This window comes from Dermochelys coriacea, chromosome 2 (assembly GCF_009764565.3).
Source record: "Dermochelys coriacea isolate rDerCor1 chromosome 2, rDerCor1.pri.v4, whole genome shotgun sequence".
Classification (NCBI taxonomy): Eukaryota; Metazoa; Chordata; order Testudines; family Dermochelyidae; genus Dermochelys; species Dermochelys coriacea.
The window spans coordinates 39,325,358-39,345,296 of record NC_050069.1 but is presented as its reverse complement, the minus strand read 5'-3'; the positions used below and the strand labels follow the sequence as shown (position 1 = coordinate 39,345,296).

The 19,939-nt window shown below is 41.2% G+C and overlaps 1 protein-coding gene across 7 annotated transcripts in view; it reads right to left on the bottom strand.

Annotated features, from left to right (window-relative positions):
* Positions 1–17,915, bottom strand: part of ANKRD46 (ankyrin repeat domain 46) — a 29,282-nt gene extending 11,367 nt beyond the window's left edge. The window contains exons 1-2 of one of the 7 annotated variants that reach the window (XM_043507509.1): positions 17,784–17,914; positions 4,509–4,609 (exon numbers count right to left, since the gene is read on the bottom strand). Coding sequence is in view for 1 of the 7 variants with exons in the window: in XM_038390432.2 (XP_038246360.1) it covers positions 17,239–17,260 (22 nt within the window). In the remaining 6 variants the exon portion in view is untranslated. Of the gene's footprint in view, positions 1–4,508; positions 4,610–8,983; positions 9,006–17,238; positions 17,680–17,783 lie in introns of those variants that run through there. The other 6 variants (XM_038390441.2, XM_043507508.1, XM_038390436.2 and 3 more) reach the window with 6 other exon arrangements.
* Between the last annotated feature and the right edge of the window lie 2,024 nt (positions 17,916–19,939).

Sequence of the window (19,939 nt, the reverse complement as noted above, 5' to 3'; positions counted from 1 at the left end):
GGGGGTGGGGGGGGGATGCGACAAGGCTCAGGACAGAGGGAGATTCCTGGCAGCAGCTTCTGTCACAACTTGCTGATCTACTTAAAAAGGCAGTGTACTTAGCGTGGGGTCAGCGTACTTAAAGGGGCAATGCACATCTCTCTCTCAAACACATAGTGTGTCTCTCTGTCTGCCATGCTGTCTCCCCTCCCTCCATTCATGCTGCCTTGCAGAGTGTAAGGTTACATTAATAACAATGGGTTAACCCTTGAGGGCTCAGGTGATTGCTAGTTTATCATTTAGCAGTAAAGCATTCCCTGGGAAATATCCCACCCTCTGACTTCACCACCTCAACCAAGCTTCACAATCATCATCACTTTGTACCAGTATTAAATTGTTTGTTTAAAACTGATAGTGTATGTATAGTCTTTTGTTGTCTGGTGAAAAAAATTTCCCTGGAACCTAACCCCCCCCATTTACATTAATTCTTATGGGGAAACTGAATTTGCTTAATATTGTTTCGCTTAAAGTTGCATTTTTCAGAAACGTAACTACAATGTTAAGCAAAGAGTTACTGGTTTCAGAGTAGCAGCCGTGTTAGTCTGTATTCGCAAAAAGAAAAGGAGTACTTGTGGCACCTTAGAGACTAACAAATTTATTAGAGCATAAGCTTTCGTGAGCATCCGATGAAGTGAGCTGTAGCTCACGAAAGCTTATGCTCTAATAAATTTGTTAGTCTCTAAGGTGCCACAAGTATTCCTTTTCTTTTTGCAAAGAGTTACTGTGTGTCACATAGCCACAGTACATCATCTATAGCAAAAAGAAAAAAAACTATCATCCAGAAACAACCACAGATAAATTTGTGATAAGAACCAGCAAATTTCAAAAAGAGATAATTGATGAAAAAATTGCCCGGTTTGTTTATGCAACAAACTCTCCTTTTCGTATGATTGAGAACCCACACTTCATTAACATGGCTCGGTCATTAAGACCAGGATACAGTCCACCCAACAGAGCAGATGTTGCAGGTAAACTGCTGGGTAAAGTGTATGAAAGAGAAACTGAGCAGTGTGCAAAAGGTCTAAAGAGTGAAATTGTTATCCTGAGTGTTGATGGGTGGAGCAATGTCCACAATGATCTTGTTGTATGTGCCTGTATGACAACAGAAGAAGGGAATGTCTTCCTTACAGAAACAATTGATACACCAGGAAATGAACATACAGCAGAATACTTACAAGAAGTAGCAGTGAAAGCTATAACAAACTGTGAAAAAAAAAATTCAAATGTCTAGTATGCAGCTTGGTCACAGACAATCAGTGGATTTAGTGTACTTGGACTTTCAGAAAGTTTATGACAAGTTCCCTCACCAAAGGCTCTTAAGCAAAGTAAGCTGTCATGGGATATGAGAGAAGGTCCTCTCACAGATCAGTAACTGGTTAAGACAGGAAACAAAGGGTAGGAATAAATGGTGAGTTTTAACAGTGGAGAAAGGTAAATAGTGTGGGTCTCCCACTTGTACTGGAACCAGTGTTGTTCAACATACTCATAAATGATCTGGAAAAGGTGAACAGCGAGGTGGCAAAGTTTGCAGATGATACTAAATTATTCAAGATAGCGAAGTCCAAAGATGACTGTGAAGAGTTACAAAGGGTGACTGGGTGACAAAATGGCAGATGAAATTCAATGGTGTTGATAAATGCGAAGTGATGCACACTCGGAACATAAGCCTAACTGTACATATAAAATGACGGGGTCTAAATTAGCTGTTATCAGTCAAGAAAGAGCTTGGAGTCATTGTGGATAGTTCCCTGGAAACATCCACTCCCCCCCCCCCTTTTTTTTTGGGCCACTGAACACTAACAGAATATAGGGAACCATAAGAAAAGAGAGAGATTAGAAAATATCATAATGCCACGATGTAAATCCATGGTATGCCTACACCTTGAATACTGCAGTTCTGGCCTCCCCATTTCCTGCCGCTTCCCCCCCCCCCCAAAAAAAAACCCCAACAACATTAGAATTGGAAAAGGTGCAGAAAAGGGCAATAAAAATTATCGGGTAGGGAACAGCTTCCTTATAAGGACAAGTTTAAAAGCCTGGGACTGTTTGGTGTGGGGGAGATGAGAGGTCTATAAAGCTCGACGGTGTGGGGAAAGTGAACAGGGAAGTGTTATTTACCCCTGCACATATCACAAAAACTAGGGGTCACCCAGTGAAATTAACAGGCAGCAGGTTTAAAACAAACAAAAGGCAGTACTTCCCACAACGCACAGTCCACCTGTGGAACTCGTTGCCAGGGACTGTTGTGAAGACCAAAAGTATAACAGGGTTCAAAAGAGAACTAGATAAGTTCCTGGAGGACAGGTCCATCAGTGGCTATTAGCCTAGATGGTCAGAGATGCAACCCCATGCTCCGAGGGTCCTTAAACCTCCAACTGCCAGAACCTAGGAGAGGATGACAGGGATGGATCACTTGAAATTGCACTGTTCTGTTCATTCTATCTGAAACCGGCCATTGTCAGAGACAGGATGCTTGGCGAGATGGACCATTCGGGGGAGGGATAGCTCAGTGGTTTGAGCAATGGCTTGCTAAACCCAGGGTTGTGAGTTCAATCCTTGAGGGGGCCATTTAGGGATCTGGGGCAAAAATTGGGGATTGGTCCTGCTTTGAGCAGGGGGTTGGACTAGATGATCTCCTGAGGTCCCTTCCAACCCTGATATTCTATGATTCTATGATTCTATGAATGCTGCAAATGTATCCAAGATGAGAAGAAATTTAGAAGAGAGTTCCAAGCTAATAACATATGGTTGCAGGGCTCATCTGATGAACCGCCTAGCCAAAGACTTCAGTGTTCCAGAAATAAAGGTTAATGTTGTTGAAATTGCAAAACCCTTCTGTAACAAGCACTTTGCAGCAGCTGCTCTGAAAAAAGTGGGAGGAACCAAGCTAACTCTCCCACAAGACGTGCGATGGAACTCAGTAGTGGACTGTTTTGAGCACTATATCAAGACCTGACTTAATCTGATGACAGTTTGTGAACAAAACTGTGAAAAAATAGATGGCACTATTCTCAACATTGGGCCTAAGAGAAATGTTGAACACATGCTGAGTACCCTGAAGCCTATTTCTGTAGCCTTGAACAAAACTCAGGGAAATAGCTGTTTTATTGCTGATGCTGTTGAAATTTGGAAGGAACTGAATGAGATCTTAAAAAGAGAAATATGCAATGACAGAGTTAAATTACAAGCATTAAAAAAAACAAATGGGACAAGCACTATCTCCAGCTCATTTTCTTCCAAATATTCTCAATACTCGGTACCAGGGTCAAACTTTAACTGCTGAAGAAGAGGAGTTGGCTATGACATGGACATCCAGCAATCATCCCTCCATAATGCCAACTATAATAAAATTCAGAGCTAAGGGTGAACCATTCAAGAAATGTGTTTGCTGATGATATTTTAAAGAAAGTCACACCAGTGAACTGGTGGAAGTCACTTGGATTCAGAGACTGTTGAAATGATAATCTCACTTTTAACAGCAGTAGCTTCTTCTGCTGGTGTAGAAAGAGTATTTTCGTCCTTTGGACTAATTCATTCCAAATTGAGAAATCGTTCGGGACCTGAAAAAGCAGGAAAGCTTGTTTTTCTTTTCCAGATTATGAAAAAACAGGAAAATGAAGGTGAAGACGACTGAGGTATCTGCAGAAGCCAATATTTTAAGCTTCTCATGTTGACCTGGCTGACAGTCAATTTTTTTCTTAATTTCATTTAACTATTTTAGTTAAAAACAATTTTAACAAAAACAAACCTGATTTTAAAAAACTTGAATGTTTAACTAAATTCAAAAATTCATATGCTTGTTTTGTTAAAATATCATATGTTTACTGCTGAAGAAAAAAATCCAGAATACATAACGTTGTTGTTTTAGTTAAATAAAACAATTAAAATGTCTGTCTGGTGATGTTCTCCTCCTAATACAGCATGGCAAGAAAATCCTCCAAATATTAATGATTAACCTGTTGAACTGGAGATAGTTCACCTCCCAATGATTTCATAAATATCTGCTTCAACTACCTTTGGTAAATGAAATAACCAAACAATCATTCATTTTCTGATATAGTTGTAAAATTAATTTGAAAAAGTTTTCAAAATAAATCACTGTTTAAAAATGTATGTACCTTCTAAAAATGAAACCTACATCTATCTCTGAATTGTGAACAATATTTATTAAGGTTATAACACCCAACAAGAATGCACTTTTATATAGAAATCCATGATTAAATGAAGTCTTCCTGACTAGTGATTTAAATCAAATCCACTCTGTACAGCAATCTAAATTTTCTTGCCTATTTCCCTTCCAGAATTAAAGTGGCACAACGGTATCTTCTTCAACCCAAACATTCCCCATGAGCTGACAGGCCCAATCTCCAAAAGATGTAATTTTCACATGAGAGCTCTGTACTAGAAATACCTTAAATCATTTAAAAATCTTCAAGTAGCACAAACATACCAACAGTATAAAAACTCACTTGTTCTTAAGAAAATAAGATTTTTCCTTCAGATGTTGAAGGACTCTGGTGGGATCCTTAAGCTTGTTTAATAAAATGTCTTGTAGTATATCAACGCAAATCTGTAACAAACAGACTATTCCATTAGAAGAACAGTACAGAACCTTCCTGAAAAAGAATTGTGTGTTTTGTTAAGTGTATTTGTTTGTAAGTCTGGTAAACCCTCCTAGAGTTCTCCAGGTATTTCATGCAAATCCTGATGGAACAATCTAAACACCAGAAAAAACTCACTGGACTAAGTATGCCAAGGGGGTTGTGGTGTGTAGGTGTGTGAAGAAGCAGCTGTTTATCATGCAGCAAGACTGGAAGTATTCTGGTTTAGAACTAATACGAATTAGAATCTGCAGAGACATGCACAATGAAAGGCAGAAGAATTAGGATAAACCATTAGTGCTCCACAGTAAGTAAATAAACACAAGCAAAAATAAATCCCACTCGCCACTGTTTGAGGATTATGGAACATGCAACTGACATATTCCAGCCCACAAAACATATTTCCAGTATTCCAACATGCAGGCTACCAACCTCTGCCAGTGGTTCTACCTTTGTCACAAACTAGTGACGAAGGTAGAACAGTCCCTCCCAAAATTACCAGTCCCCTAATGTCAGAAATGTTAAACAAAAAATACACTAATATCTTGAACTGCATCGGGTTTAGTGAAGTTTTCCACCATCAAAATACAGCACAATTATGATGGTTTATTTGTTCAGATACCTTTGATAACTTTGGATAAATAAACTGTGGATTTAGCGCTCTGATCAGAAGTTGCAACCTTATCCAGGACGTATGCCAAACGGGTTACTTCTGCCATGATCAGTACTTGTTAAAAGGATTAGAAGAAATATTGAAGTACTAACCAACCTTCTTAAATTGTTTCAGAAAGGTAAATTTGATGGCACCTCTAAATATAAGCAAAACAGAGCATCATCTACCAGTTACCACAAATGTATGAGACAAACTAAAAAGAAAAGTATGTACTATAGTGTTGAGAAGCAAACATATTGTAAAACAAGCATTCTGAATATTTGTGAGAATTACCACTGTTGCACCTGGAACAAACGCATGTAATTTGAATCAGTGAATTACTCGTTCCAAAAATGTGGCACTATTTATTGAAATATGTATCTTCTAATAGACAAGCAGTATACTTGTGTAACAAAGATACGGTCATTGTCATTTTGTTGCAGTAATATGAAATGACTATTTTAAAATAATCAATTAAAGATATCATTTCAAATGAGAAAAGGTGTTAAGGGGACATCAATTTATTCTAAGTCTATGCAATACATACAGATTGAACACAGCAGTGTGATCACAGAGTGTATTTGTATTATTAATGGGAATTATGCAATAAATTGCTTTTTCAGTGCCGCAGGAGATTTAGTGCAGTGGGAATATCACACTAAAGGAAGAATCTAATGAAATTATTCTGTTTTCAAGAGGATCATAGGGGAAATGATTTACATTTTTTATTAGAAAAAATAATATCTGTAATTTTGCTTGTAATTCTGCTAATAAATCAAGCTTTTTTCTCTCTTACATTTTTTGTGCCCATTTAGACAAGACACGGCAGAAGCAGCAGGGGCGGAATTATCTTTAGCAAGTAAAATCACACTACTAGCCACAATTTGTCAAATCTTAAACAGCTTGTAAGTTTGGAATTTACCAACTCTGGGTAACTTTATTTTGCAGCAAGTGGATGTTCTCCTCTTTGTATTTCCCAACATTTAAAAGTCAGAGTAGCTAAGTAAAGCAGCTACCACTCAGTACCTTGAAGAGACAAAGAAATGTCTGGATCATTGATGAGACAAGATCACTCATGGGGAAAGATTCTCCCTCTCTCTCATATGCATCACAAAGATATTAGCTCTGATCAGGGATCCTAGAAATCCATTTCCACAAAAAATGCAAAATATGCATTTTTCAAGAATCTTTAGTTTTGACATTTTGTGAAAAAATAAAAACATATTAACTATTAACTAAATTTTACTGAAAGTACCAGTGTCACTTATTAAATGCGCACAACCTTCTCCTCTTGTTGTTGATTTTTGAATGCACTTTAAATTTACATACAGTAGAACCCCGTTTAGGCAAACCTCCATTACCCAGCTCTACATGTTAACTGAACCACCAGTCGCCCGGGGCTGACAGTGGCAGGGCTTGGGCGATCAACCCCAGGCAGCTGGTGGTTTGGTTAACACGGACAGCTGGATAATGGAGGCTCGGATAAATAGTGTTCTACTGTATACCAATAAAACATTGTGTTCAACTGATAGCTATACATATTGTGGCTTGGGAAACTAAAGTTCAGCGTCCATTCTAATTGCGGAAAAACACAGATTTTTATCGTTTTTTAATCAGAGAATTTGGGGTTTTTTTAATCACAGAAAACTAGGATCCCTGGTTACAACTGGCCAAAACCCTTTAGTCACCCAGTCAGTGCCACCCATAATGTATCAGTTCTGAAAGGCTGGGGGAAAAAACTAGGAACACTCATGCCATCTCCCAGAAAATGAGTAAGTGTAACCATTACTACTTTTGCCCTTTAAAAAAATAGATCAGTAGGATGCAATATGTTACCAGTGAATGAGACTTCCCAACATTAATGACTACTTCTGATTCCCTGAGCCAAAATGCCAGAGAGTTACCACTGGCAATATTCTGACTAGCAGCAACGGGATATTTAGAATATGTCAACAAGTCAAAGCTCTCTGATGCAGAACATGGAGAGGTTAATGTAAGAGGTAGACAGTTAACACAAAATCCACATTCATCAACTCCTTAATTGCATATAATCTTCTGCTCTTTTGTCATACACTTTTAGAGTATTTAATTGACAGTGGCTCGTATAGCCTCTCCTTTTTTTAAACTAACAAAGCATCCATCTTAAGCAGTTTGCCCACATCCTCTGAAAGTGAGGTTTCCTGTTCAACTGGGATTGCACGTAAAAATACAGCAAGACAAGAATAAGCCCTATTTACATGTGCATGCAAGATAAAAACAAAACTAAAATAATGTAATTTTATCCATGAGAGAAAAACACAAACACTCTCTAGGTACTTAAATGACTCCTCCTCCATCCCAGCTGTATATGAGTACTTCTCAAGTATTTAAAAATAGAAACAAATAGCTCCCTCTCCCCCTTCCTTCCTGGCATGTAGGAGAAATTGCTCAGTTTACAGGACGTGTTTGCATGTGGATTTCTTTGGTATGTGGAAAACGAGGGAAAGTTAAGTTGAATAAGTAAGTTTTGCATTTAGTTCTGAAAATGGTAAGGCCTATTGTCATTTTTGTTTAGGGAGAGAATTCCATAGTTTACATTCAGCTCCTTTGAAAGATCTCCTGCACTCACTCTCCCGCTCCCACACCGGATTACAGTTTCACTGTTCCAGTCAAACAGAACTGTTGTGGGAGGCAACCTCTCAGGTAGCCAGAACCAAGCCCACTGAGGGCTCTGAATACCTCTCAAACACAGAGTTCACAATATACAGATCTACACTTCACTAATGTACAGCACTTGGCATTTTCCCCTCCTCCTGCCTTTAGCTATTTTCCCAAGAGTTTCGTTTTCCAAGATGTTGGTACACTGTATCCAGGGGTAATAGAGATTACAATTTTTAATGGCCTAATATTTTGTGTTTTCTCAGATGGGACTTATGAATTGGTGGCAGTGCAAAAGCAGCGCTACCTACGTCATGTGCTGCACACTAAGGAGATTCAAGTGTTGAATCCTTTCCACTAACTGGGACCTGAAAATCCAGTTTTAGAGCTGGAATCTTCCAGTCAGCAAGATACCAAAGTTGGAGGTAATCATTCCCATTTTCCTTCAACAATATTAAACAGGGGTGGGTGAGATTTATAGCTATACTATACTAACTAAAAATAACCATACTCTGAGAAACTTTGCCATATAATAATATTACCTAGCTCTCATATAGCACTTTTCATCTATAGATTGCAATGTGCTTTACAAAAGAGGTAAGTATAATTACCCTATGTGGGTAAACAGAGGACAGTGAGTGGATGTGTCTTGGCCAAGCTCACTCAACATGTCAGTTAGTGGCAGAGCCAGGGAGAGAACCAGATTTCTTATTTCTATCTAGTGCTCTATCCACTAGATGACACTGCCTCCCAGTACAGTATAATGAATGTGCTGTCCCCCTCCCCCCAAAATAAATTTTCGGATCTTGCTCTGTTGCAGAAAAGAATGTTACTTTACACCACAGTTTTATTGATGAGATTCAAACATTTCCCCTACCAACCACATATATGCAAATCAGTTGCACCAAAGTATTTTTTACAGACAGAATTTGTTTCAAAATATTTCACTATTTAATAGATGCCTTTAAAAATCCTTTCTGAACCTTGCCCATTTTTATACTTTGGATTGGGAGCATTCAGTTAGGAGAATAATTTATAGCGATGTTGAACATACCTGTTCAAAATTACTTGCAGACTTAATTCACTGCAATTGTCTCACGCAAAGTAGACACAATAACTGAAGGAAACAGAATACATATATTTAATCTCAATATAGAAGTTGAAACAATATTTGCTGGCTAATGCCATAAGTTCTAATACTTTCATCTTTATGAGAAATTACTGAATCACACTTTTCATAAGTATAAATATCTTCCTGCTCAGAAACCTTCATGCACATTTTCTTTCCACTGGTATACTGGAGGAATGCTAAACAACAAGGACTTCCAGTAGTTAGGTTCAAGGTCAGTGCAACATTTTTTGTTTAAAAGCTACTGATAATTGTTTTTAGCTCTTGATGATACATTTCAGTTTGAATTTGCTGCAGCTCCTAAAAGATTCTTATTCAATAGGAGACAAGTTCCAGTGAGCAACTGTCCATCAGAAATCAATTCTTTAATAAGTGATTTATTCTCAAATTGCTGTTTGTATGTGGATGAATGGTGCCACCATACGACCTGCTGAATTCACATTCAACTGCAGCGAACAGCATATAACCCCTCACTATTTCTTCTTGCTTGTTTCTGTGGCTGTAGTATTCTTGAAAGAAAACTTGCAAGTAAGAGCTTAAATTATATGGGAGACAAAAGGGGATCCTGAAATCCAAAATAACTTGAAAAAGCTAAAGGAACTTTGGTCCTAAAACATCTCTCATCACTTATGCTAAAGGTGGTTATCCTGTCTGGTCTTTGATCCCTCCTATTTTACTGATATTAGAGGCTTGGACTTGGGCGGTGGGTCTCAAGATAAGATCACTTTCCTTCAAACCACCAAGATTATTTCTGCCTGTTTACAGAAGAACAGTTCACATACCGTCAACAGCTTCAGTACCTTGAGGTTACTAAAATGGAGAGACTTACTGCCTTTCAGGGACATAGAATTGAGTGTCATGGGTACGTCTGGCATAGTGCTGTTCAGCAAATTAAGATACACACATTACAAACCAGTCAGCCACATGAATTTTATATTAATATACTACCTTTTTCCCCCCTTTTTTGTCAGTTATCACTTGACATATTCTAGCTAGGGTTATGCCTTGCCATGAACCTCCCTTTGAACATTTGTGCTTACATTTTTTAGGTTAAGTCTCCTACCCATACATTTAACCTCCATGGGCTCTTTCATAAGGTTTCAGTAGGGTAACCATATGTCCTATTTTGGCCAGGACAGTCCCTTTTTTAAGCCCTGTCCCGGCTGTCCTGACTTTTTTTGAAAAAGTGGGACAAATGGGACAAACTTTCATAAAAAAATAAAATGAAAAAAATTAAAAAAAGGGCGGAGGTTACAAAGGAACATGTGGGAGGGTGGGCAGAAGTAGCGATGTCAACCCCGTTCAGGGGGAGGCAGGGCTCGGCAGAGGGCAGGCAGGGCTTGGGCAAGCACTGATGCCAGGCCCATCCAGGGAGTGGGGGGCAGGGCTTGTGTGAGCAGCTCAGGCCAGCCCCGCATGGGGAGGGCGCGGATAAGCAGCTCAGGCTAGCCTCATTTCCCTTTGGGAAATATGGTCACCCAAGGTTTCAGTGTTCTCACTGGCATATACAACGTTCAGTCCCATATAATGGCTAACGAACAGAGTCAGGTCAGCTTAGGGGAACTCTAGGTTAGCACAGCCATCTTAATTTTGTGCACTATACATCTATAGTGTTGTATGCTATTCAGTAAAAACTTTTAAAATATTAAAAAAACATTGCTGTGCTTGTTCACAATAGGTCCTTATTACTAATATGCTTATTTGCCAATATTGAAGATCGTGAAATTGACAACATCAGATTTATGACTCTTACTATGCAACAGGACAGACACACACATGATCATTTATTAGACTTCTGACAGTGAATCAGTTTATCGTAGCTAAGTATGTGATGGATTAAAATAGAACATCTATTAAGAAGAGGGTAAGTCTCTGTCAGTAAAATGTTATTTAAAATACTTTCACCACATCACGTTATGCAAGGACAATTTGTGACAATTGTTTCAATTACTTTTGTTTTCATCAGAGTGATGGTAGGAGAACTGATGTGGCATGAAATGATGCAATGCAGTGCCATACTATGTGGGCATCAGAGATGTGAATCTTCAACTCAGTCCCCTCATTCCTGGGCCAGCAAGTCTGGGAGTATGCTCAGGAGTCTCCTGGTCCTTCGTATCTGCTAATTCACTCTCCCTCCCCGACAAATTAATCCTTCTAGAAGCAATGTTGGCAGAACTGTTTGCTTGTGTACATGGGGAAAAAGACCAACCTAGCTGTAGCAAGTAATTATTCTAGAATAATGTCCACACGGGGGAGTTACAACAACATAGCTAGAGTAGTGTCTGTGTTGGTCAATTTCCCTGTGAATACAAGCACTATGTTAGCCAGAAGAGGCAGGATTCATAGTGGTAGTAGGAGAACTGATGTGGCATGAAATGATGCAATGCACAACATTTTTAGGGTACATTTCTAATGAGTACATACTGTTGCTAAGCACTGATCCTTTCTTGTGTCAAAATTTAAAAAATAGTAGCTAAAATCATAAAGCAATAATCTGGAATTTAAATTCCTTTTTCCTGATGTCAGTAATGATGTTTGCTGAAGAAATGTAAATGTCTTCTTCATTCAGAATTATTTTTGGTGGTTTTGTATTTTTCTAGAAAAATCAGCAAAGAAAAAAATTAAAAGCTAAAACAAAAAAACAATTCCTTCAGGCTAGAGGGACTCCCTCATAACCTGTTCAACAGAATTATAAACTATAGCTATTTGCCCAAGTTTCGCATCTGAACTGCTTCCAAAAGAATCATCCATCCAGGAAGTTGCTATGGAACACAAAACAAAATAAAAGTTTCCAGTTATCAGGTTACAGCAGGAGCACTCTGTATACACAGACCTTAACTAAACTGTTTACTGTATACTTTAATTTCTGCTAACTAAACTGCCTCCTTAAAATCTGTGCAAACCATGGATCCCAAAATTTGTGACAATTGTTTCAATTACTTTTGTCTTCATCAGAGAGTGTCTGTTGTTGCCCTCAGTTCTACCACCACCACCACCAATCCTGCCTCTTCTGGCTAACATAGTGCTTGTATTCACAGGGAATCTGACCAACACAGATACTATTCTAGCTATGTCGTTATAACTCCCCCGTGTGGACATTATTCTAGAATAATTACTTGCTACAGCTAGGTTGGTCTTTTTCTCCATGTAGACGAGCAAACAGTTCCTGCTATCGTCTGCCAACATTGCTTCTAGAAGGATTAATTTGTCAGGGAGGGAGAGTGAATCAGCAGATACGAAGGACCACGAGACTCCTGAGCATAATCCCAGACTTGCTGGCCCAGGAATGAGGGGACTGAGTTGAAGGTTCACATCTCTGATGCCCACATAGTAGGGCACTGCATCACTTCTAGACTACTGTGCTATCCCATGACATTTTAAAATAAACGTTATGATTCTAAAGTTTAAATAAAACTGTAGGGAATTCTTTTTTGTTTCCTTGTATTTATAGTTTATAACTCAGGGAAAGTGCCAAGCTGACCGAATTAAAACTAAAATCTACTTGTCCCCAAAACAGAAACAAGGCCAATTGCAGTAACAACTTCCCCACCCAACAGTATGCCTCAACTCTGAGTCAGGAGAGACAACCTGCAGGGATGAACAGACAGCTCAGTCTCTATGTACATTCAGTCCTTAGCCACTCTGCTGAGATTGCCAGTTAATGCATTTATACACCATAGTACCAGAGTCACAACAAGTGTGCCAATTAGTACGAGCTGTCATGATGTTTTTTGTGATGAGATACCCAGAACTCAAAAAGACATCTAAGAGCCAAAGGTAAATCAAAAAGACAAAGGGGTGGCCTTACTAATAAAGTCGAAGGGCCGGGCTCTGGTGAGAAGCCCCAGATGCTGGTGAGGGTGCAGGGATTTCTAACAAGATATTCCATCTTTTATAATCACCTGCTGAAGCTCCACCCCCTATATGCTGGAAGTTTGAAGGAATTTTGTCTCCTTCCCTGAAGAACCTCTGTGGCTATCAGAAGGGGTCTCTGCTACTCAACCCTTGGCCTAGCTTCTTCTTTCTTTTTTTTTTTTTTTGTTGCTTTCTCTGTCCTTGTGTGCGTCTGGTGACGATATAGCTTTTACAGGCAGGAGAAATATGAATTTGACATGATTCTTGAGAGTTACACTGCTGTTTACAAGATTTTGAATATTAACAATTAAACTGACAAGAGTCTTTTAATTCTACTCTGCTGCTTGGTAAATTTGTGAAAATTCAGGAAAACAATGTTGTGCATCAATCAGCTTACATTCAATTCACAATTGGATGGTTATGTTCACAACTGTAAGAGGCAGAAAATTCATTTTTTAAAAATAAAGCTTAATTCTTGAAAAATTGATATCTTTGGGCCCCACACTCACAAGCAAAAATGTCCCACTTGCCAGTGGATTGTGAATGCCCTGACTTTCAAATGTTTGTATTCATGATGGATTTTTAAAACACAAACAACACAATTGCATCCTGAGTTGCATCTATTAAAAAGTCAAATAAAAATGTAAAAAGTCAGAGCCTTTCTGGAAGAGCCTCACCATTCTTTACTAAACTGAAGTAATATTTTCTTCCATGGGAGTAAGAATATTTAATTCAGTAATTCAATTATACTTAAAAGTGAGCTGCAAGTTGTTTAATCAAAACTCACTCAACCAGTAATGAACCCAAAGGCAACATAATAGGGGCACTTAGCACATTATTTTAAAGTTAACATTTTTCTCTCTAAAAAGTAAATTTTCTCCTCTGCATTCATGGGCTAGCAGTTTTCATGATTAGTTTTTTTTTTTTTTCCCCTATCTAGTTACTCAACACATTCAGTAAGTTACATAAAAATCAAAGGTTCAGAAAGCACAGCAAATCCTGGCAAAACAAAAACACTAATCAAACTGCAGTATCTGCTGATGTGCAGTGTCAACTGCTATCAAAGCACTTCTGCCAAAATAGCAAAAAGGTCAGGCAATTAATGATGGTTAGACCAACAGGCAAATGGGGATAACTGATATTTTACCTGATCTTAAAAATAACTTTAAAAACTAGCATTTGTAAAAACATATATATATATATATATATATATATATATTTGATTGTGTCTTTCTCCCACCACATTTCACATGCAATTTGTCTTCTTAGGCCAGAGTTTGCCAACACTTACACACGTTTAACTGTACATATGAGTAGTCCTACTGACATAAAGGCATAAAGATAAGCACCTACATAAATGTATGCAGGATTCGGGGCTTGGACTGTAAGATTTTCAGGACAGGAACTGATATAAATAGCAGTTGCATCAGAAAAATGAAATTTTAAAACTAATTACACACTAAAATTGTAATTTTCACATTTTGCAAAACTGAAGCTTTCTTCAAATATCTTTTTTTCTTTCAATTCCATTATAGCTTTACTTGGTCTTATTACCAAGTGACTCTTCTCCAAAGCTAATTATTATTTAAAACACACTTTGTTTTTACAATGAAGGCTAATGCCCAAAAGAATGAACAGCAATACCCAGATTTCCTAAAAACATCTTGCGAGGCAATTCACAACATCAGGAGAAAGAGTGGTCAGAAACTATACAAAAAATAAAAAATATACAACACGTAGAGCTACTGTGACCACACACAGTCAGACTGCAATGTCAATAAGAATGTTGGTTGCTGAAATTTTTCCTTCAGGTTCTTTATTATACTTTTTAGAGCCTTCCGATAGTATCTCTTTTCCTTCCCATTGTGTTAGCCTCTTTTCTGTCTTTCAGGCTAAACAGCAGTGCTCATAGTAAGCAGCACTTATATACAAACTTTTATTTTATCCTTTTTGGCACTGCTGAACAAAAATATTAGACTTTCTCACAACGTGTTTTGATCTATTGCTAGTCCCTCACAATCCACACAAGATTTTAGAAAATGTTGGATGACAAGCTGCCAAAATATTCTAGTGAATAAAAATAGCATTAAATGGTAGGAAAACCACCCAAAACAAAATACAGCCATGTTGTTTATTTTGGTATTAAAATAGTTAAAAGGTGGAAGGCAGCTTTCCAGGGAAGAAATGGAAAAAAAGAAACTACAGTGAACTCACACTGTGTGAGATTTTGGACTTGTCTACATGGGGAAATTATTCCAAAATAAGGAAGAGCATGCATTTAAAGCACAATAGCTATTCTGGAATAGCTCTCTGTATGAACATTCTTATTCTGGAATAAGTGTCCCTACAGGGTCCTATTGCAGAATAACTTATTGTGGCCCATTTCCCTGTATAGACAACTCCTTAGCGATGCAAGGATAGTGCTCAAAGCTATTAAAATCATTGGGGCAGAAACTCCATTGCTCTTGAACTATAATTGCCAGAAGGTAGCTCTAAATTACTCTCAAATGCAACAGTACTTTAGGAGCTGCTCCACAACCAAGAAAAGCTTTAACTATACAATGTACTCTGGTCCCTTCCACTGCACTGGGGGCTGTGAGGAGGGAGCAGCATAGCTCTATTCTGGCAGGTCTGTGGCACCGAAGGAAAAAACCTTACACCAGGAGTATTCTCCGGTGGCTGAGGCTGCCCTTTATGTTACTCTGCCAGTGTAAAAGGGCTGCAGAATACAACAGAATTTAGCCCACTGAATTTACAAGTGAAAGACTTCTTCAATCATCTAATCATTCGTCTGCCAGTGCAGGACTGTTCCCTACTGTATGTATAAGATTATCAGATTAAAAACTATATTAAAAATCTATGCCTCTATAGCTAGCTAATATCATTTTAGGCTATTACAAACATTAAAAATCAAACCTTTCACCATTGGTATGGTTGGTTTTCTCCCCCAACACACCTTTCTCTTCAACTTACAAAGTGAGCGTCCAGTCATTTTCACTTTTTGATGCTCATGCACTAGCATGATTCTATATTTGGGCTGCAAACACTGCATTACTTTCATAGCTTATTAAAAATATAGAACATACAGTCCTGTTACTAAAACTTACTGGTTTGTAATTTATAATTTTAAAAACAACAAAACACAGAACTAAAACTATATTAGGTTTGGTCTACACCACAGACTTATGTCAGTATAACTACATCGCTCAGGAGTGTGGAAAATCCACAGCCCTGAGCGACAGTTATACCTACAGTCCTGCAAATTTGCTGATACCCGCTTTATATTGGCAGATATCTGCATCTGTTTGCGGATCACAGATGGATATGGATCCAAATTTTATATCTAGAGCCCTGCAAATCTGCAGATACCTGCTTTATATCCAATCCACAGATGCAGATATCTGCAGACCACATTTGCAGATTGGGGATTGGATGCGGATACAAATTTTGTATCTGTTCATGGCTTTAGTTATACCAACCGACCTCCTGGTGGAGACAGCTCTATGTTGATGGGAGATCGTCTCCTGTTGGCATAGTTACTGCCTCTTGAGGAGGTGGAATACCTATGCCCACGGGGACAAAGTAGCATCTTCATTAAGTGCTACACCTGGACTGCTACAGTGCTGTATGTGTAGACAATCCCTAATTAGTATGTAGCACAAGTGAACCCCAATCTCATCTGGTGCTTCTGGGTGCTACCACAGTACAAATCATAAATGGCAGTACCTTTTAAAATGAGATGTCTACCATTTCTTTTCAAAGACTATTTCAGTCTAACAGATCATCTCACTGTGAGAAAGTTTTTCCTGATAGACCACATTTTCTTAATTCTACCCCATTAGTCTTAGTTACATTTTTGGCAGAACAAAAAGGGAACTGCTCTGCCTCCTTACTGTTTACATGCTTAATGTTCTGGTACATCTTTACGTCTCTCACACTCCTCTTAGTATTTAGGCAAGCTGTACATGTTTATAGATTTGCTCACGTTCCTTTGTAAGTCCAAGTTGGACTGTAAGGTGGGGAATTTTTTTTCCTCACTCATTTTCTTTCTATTACTTCTAATTTTTCTACCCTTCATCGTTTCAAAGGGCCCCTCCCCTGCCTTCATAGTGACATTTCAAGTATTTGTAGACAGTTATATCACTCAGGCTATGCAGTTAGCTATTTTAGTCTTCTCACAGCTTCATGACAATTTTGTGGAGAGGGTCCAATTTGTCAGGGATGTTCTTGACACCGAGGTGCTAAAAACTAGTCAGTTATACCCCTGCCTACAGTAGCTCAACACAGCATTAATTCTGTGCGACCACATCACACTGGGAACCTACCTGGTTGCCAAGCCAGTAGCATCACAGCTGTTTTTCAACACACAAGGGAATGCACAACCCCTCTCCTCCTCCCCTGTACCTGGGATTAGTTTGCACCACACTATTTACACATTAACGCTTGTATTGGGCCAGGGGCGGCCACGGGGCTTTACAAAAGCCATCGCTTAGCCAGGCTTTGCCACAAGGCGATTACCAGCTAAAGGGCAGGAGGGTTTCTGGCCGGCATCTGCTGTAACTCCGCTAGCCTGGCCCTGGATGGGGCTAGGCCCGGCTCCCAGGACAGGCCCGGCCGCCTCCACCACGCTGGGGGTGGCAGCTCCCGCAGCAGCGAGCGGCGCCAGGGCCCAGTCTCGGCGCGCCGGGGTCAGGCTGCCCGCGAGGTGCCCAGGCAGGGGGGGCGGCGCCGGACCCCGGCCAGGTGCGGGGCCTGCGCCCTTCGGCAGCCCTCGCGGCTGGGCCCGGGCCTCGGCCTCTCCCCGACCCCCCCTCCCGCCGCCGCCGCCGCCGCCGCCGGGGCCAGCTCCTGCCGCTGCCCATCCCGGTACCTGAGTCCCTCAGCGCCGCGCTGACCGGCTTCTTGGGACGCACACGCAGCCGGGCCGGGAAGGAGGCCGCGCCGCCTGCTGGTCGGAGGCCGCCTGCACCGCTCACGGCGCCCCCTGGCCGCGCGGCGAGGCGCCTCGGCCCGTCCCGGGGCAGTCGGCGCGGGGGCCCCTGAGTACGGCGCTGCCCTAGGGCCAGCCTGCTGCGGCGCGGCGCGGCCCTGCGGGGAGACGGCGGCCCTGCACGGCAGCTGGAACTGGCGGGGCCGCCGCACCCCTTGCCTTGAGGCGGCTTCCATTAGGTACCGCAGTGGGCCCCCCTTATTCCTGTCCGCCGTGCCCTCCCCGCCCCCCCGGAGCCAGGGCCGAGGGCTGGGTCGCGGGAGCAGATCCCCCGCCACGGCCGGCGGTCGGGGGCCCTGGCGCGGGCCGGGAGTGGATCCCCGGGCGGGGAGCCCGGGGCCGGGCCAGGAACCGAGCTGGGCGGTGCGCCCTCCCTCCCCACCCCCTGTGGGGGGCTGTCCTGGGCCCCAGCCGTGCCCCCTTAGGGGGGACACCCCACAGTTGGGGGATCGCTGATGTACAGGGTTTAGTTTAAAGAACAGGAGGACTTGTGGCACCTTAGAGACTAACAAATTTATTAGAGCATAAGCTTTCGTGAGCTACAGCTCACTTCATCGGTGGCTTGCAGCACCCCCCACTATAAACCTTGTTCTAGCAGCCCTGGGGCCAATCCCTGCGAGCTTTGATCGGGCAGCGAAGCCTGGCTGCAGGTGCGGGGACCAGGGCAGGGAGCTAAGCTAGCACATGCCGCCCCACACGCCTTACTCCAACTCACACCTTGCTCAGGTAGGGCGTCTAGGGGTGCTTCAGTCACAGCTCCTGTCTGCAGTGTTCATGGACAACTTCAGGGGTTCGGGTACCAAGGCAATGCCTGCCTTAAAATAACAGAAATAGCTCATCAGTCTTGAAGTGATAGCAACTAGCCGTTAGCATAGGAACATAGAAACTGCCACACTGGATCAGAGCAGACCTCCATCCAACGCAGCAGCCCGTCTCCAACAGTGGCCAGCACCAGATGCCTCAGTGGAAGGGGTAAGAACCCCACAGTCAGTGGATGTGGGATGGTGTGCATCCCCACATTAGGTCCATCCTGATCTCTAATAGTTAGAAAAATGCACCAGCATTTAACATAAAGGTTTGTTTCAGCTCAGTAACGCCTAAAGAAGTGGTTATACACTTAAAACTCTTGCATCTACAACCGCCTTTGCTATATTAGAAGAAATTATTTCCATGTGGGCAAGGTTTGTAAATTAACTTGGTAAACTTGCTAATTAATGAGCATGCAGCTCTTTAACCCTCAGCTTTTTAAAATCTCCTAACGGAAAAGAAATATCCTCTTTACAACATGGCTGCCTTTAAAGAAAATAAAAGTGGCACCGATACTGAATTTGCTTGTAAAAGCAGGCTAGTTTGCTCATAGCAGCATGCTAGAAATTAACATGAGGGGAAAAGTATTTCACCAGTATGCTGAAGAGTGACATTGGGACTGTTCAGGGCTGCTGTCAGAAGCTACAAACTAGTTTTATAAGAACGTAAGAATGACCATACTGGATCAGACCAAAGGTCTATCTAGCCCAGTATCCTGTCTTCTGACTATGGCCAATGCCAAGTGCTTCAGAGGGAATGAACAGAACAAGTAATCATCAAGTGATCCATCTTCTGTCCCCCATTCCCAGCATTATGCCTGCTTTAATAGTGCCTTATAATTAAGGCTAAGATTTTGTCATGGATATTTTAGTAAAAGTCAGGGATAGATCCCGGGCTTCCATGAATTTTTCTTTATTGTCCGTGACTTGTCTGTGACTTTTACTAAAAATATCCATGATAAAATGGGAAAGGACTGGGCAGCTGCAGGTGGCTGGGAGCCCTGGGGCCCCACCACACTTGGGGGCTCAGAGCTCCAGGGTCCCTCTTCCCCGCCCCCTGCAGTGGAAAGCTACAGTGTCCCCCTCCACAGCAGTGGAGAGTTGCGGGAATCCCCCTGATGACGCAGTGGGGAATAGTAGGGATCTCCCTGCCCCCCCATGGTGGCTAGGGGCTCTGGGGGTCCCCCTGCCTGCTCCCCAGCAATGGGGAGCTGCAGGAATCCCCCTGAT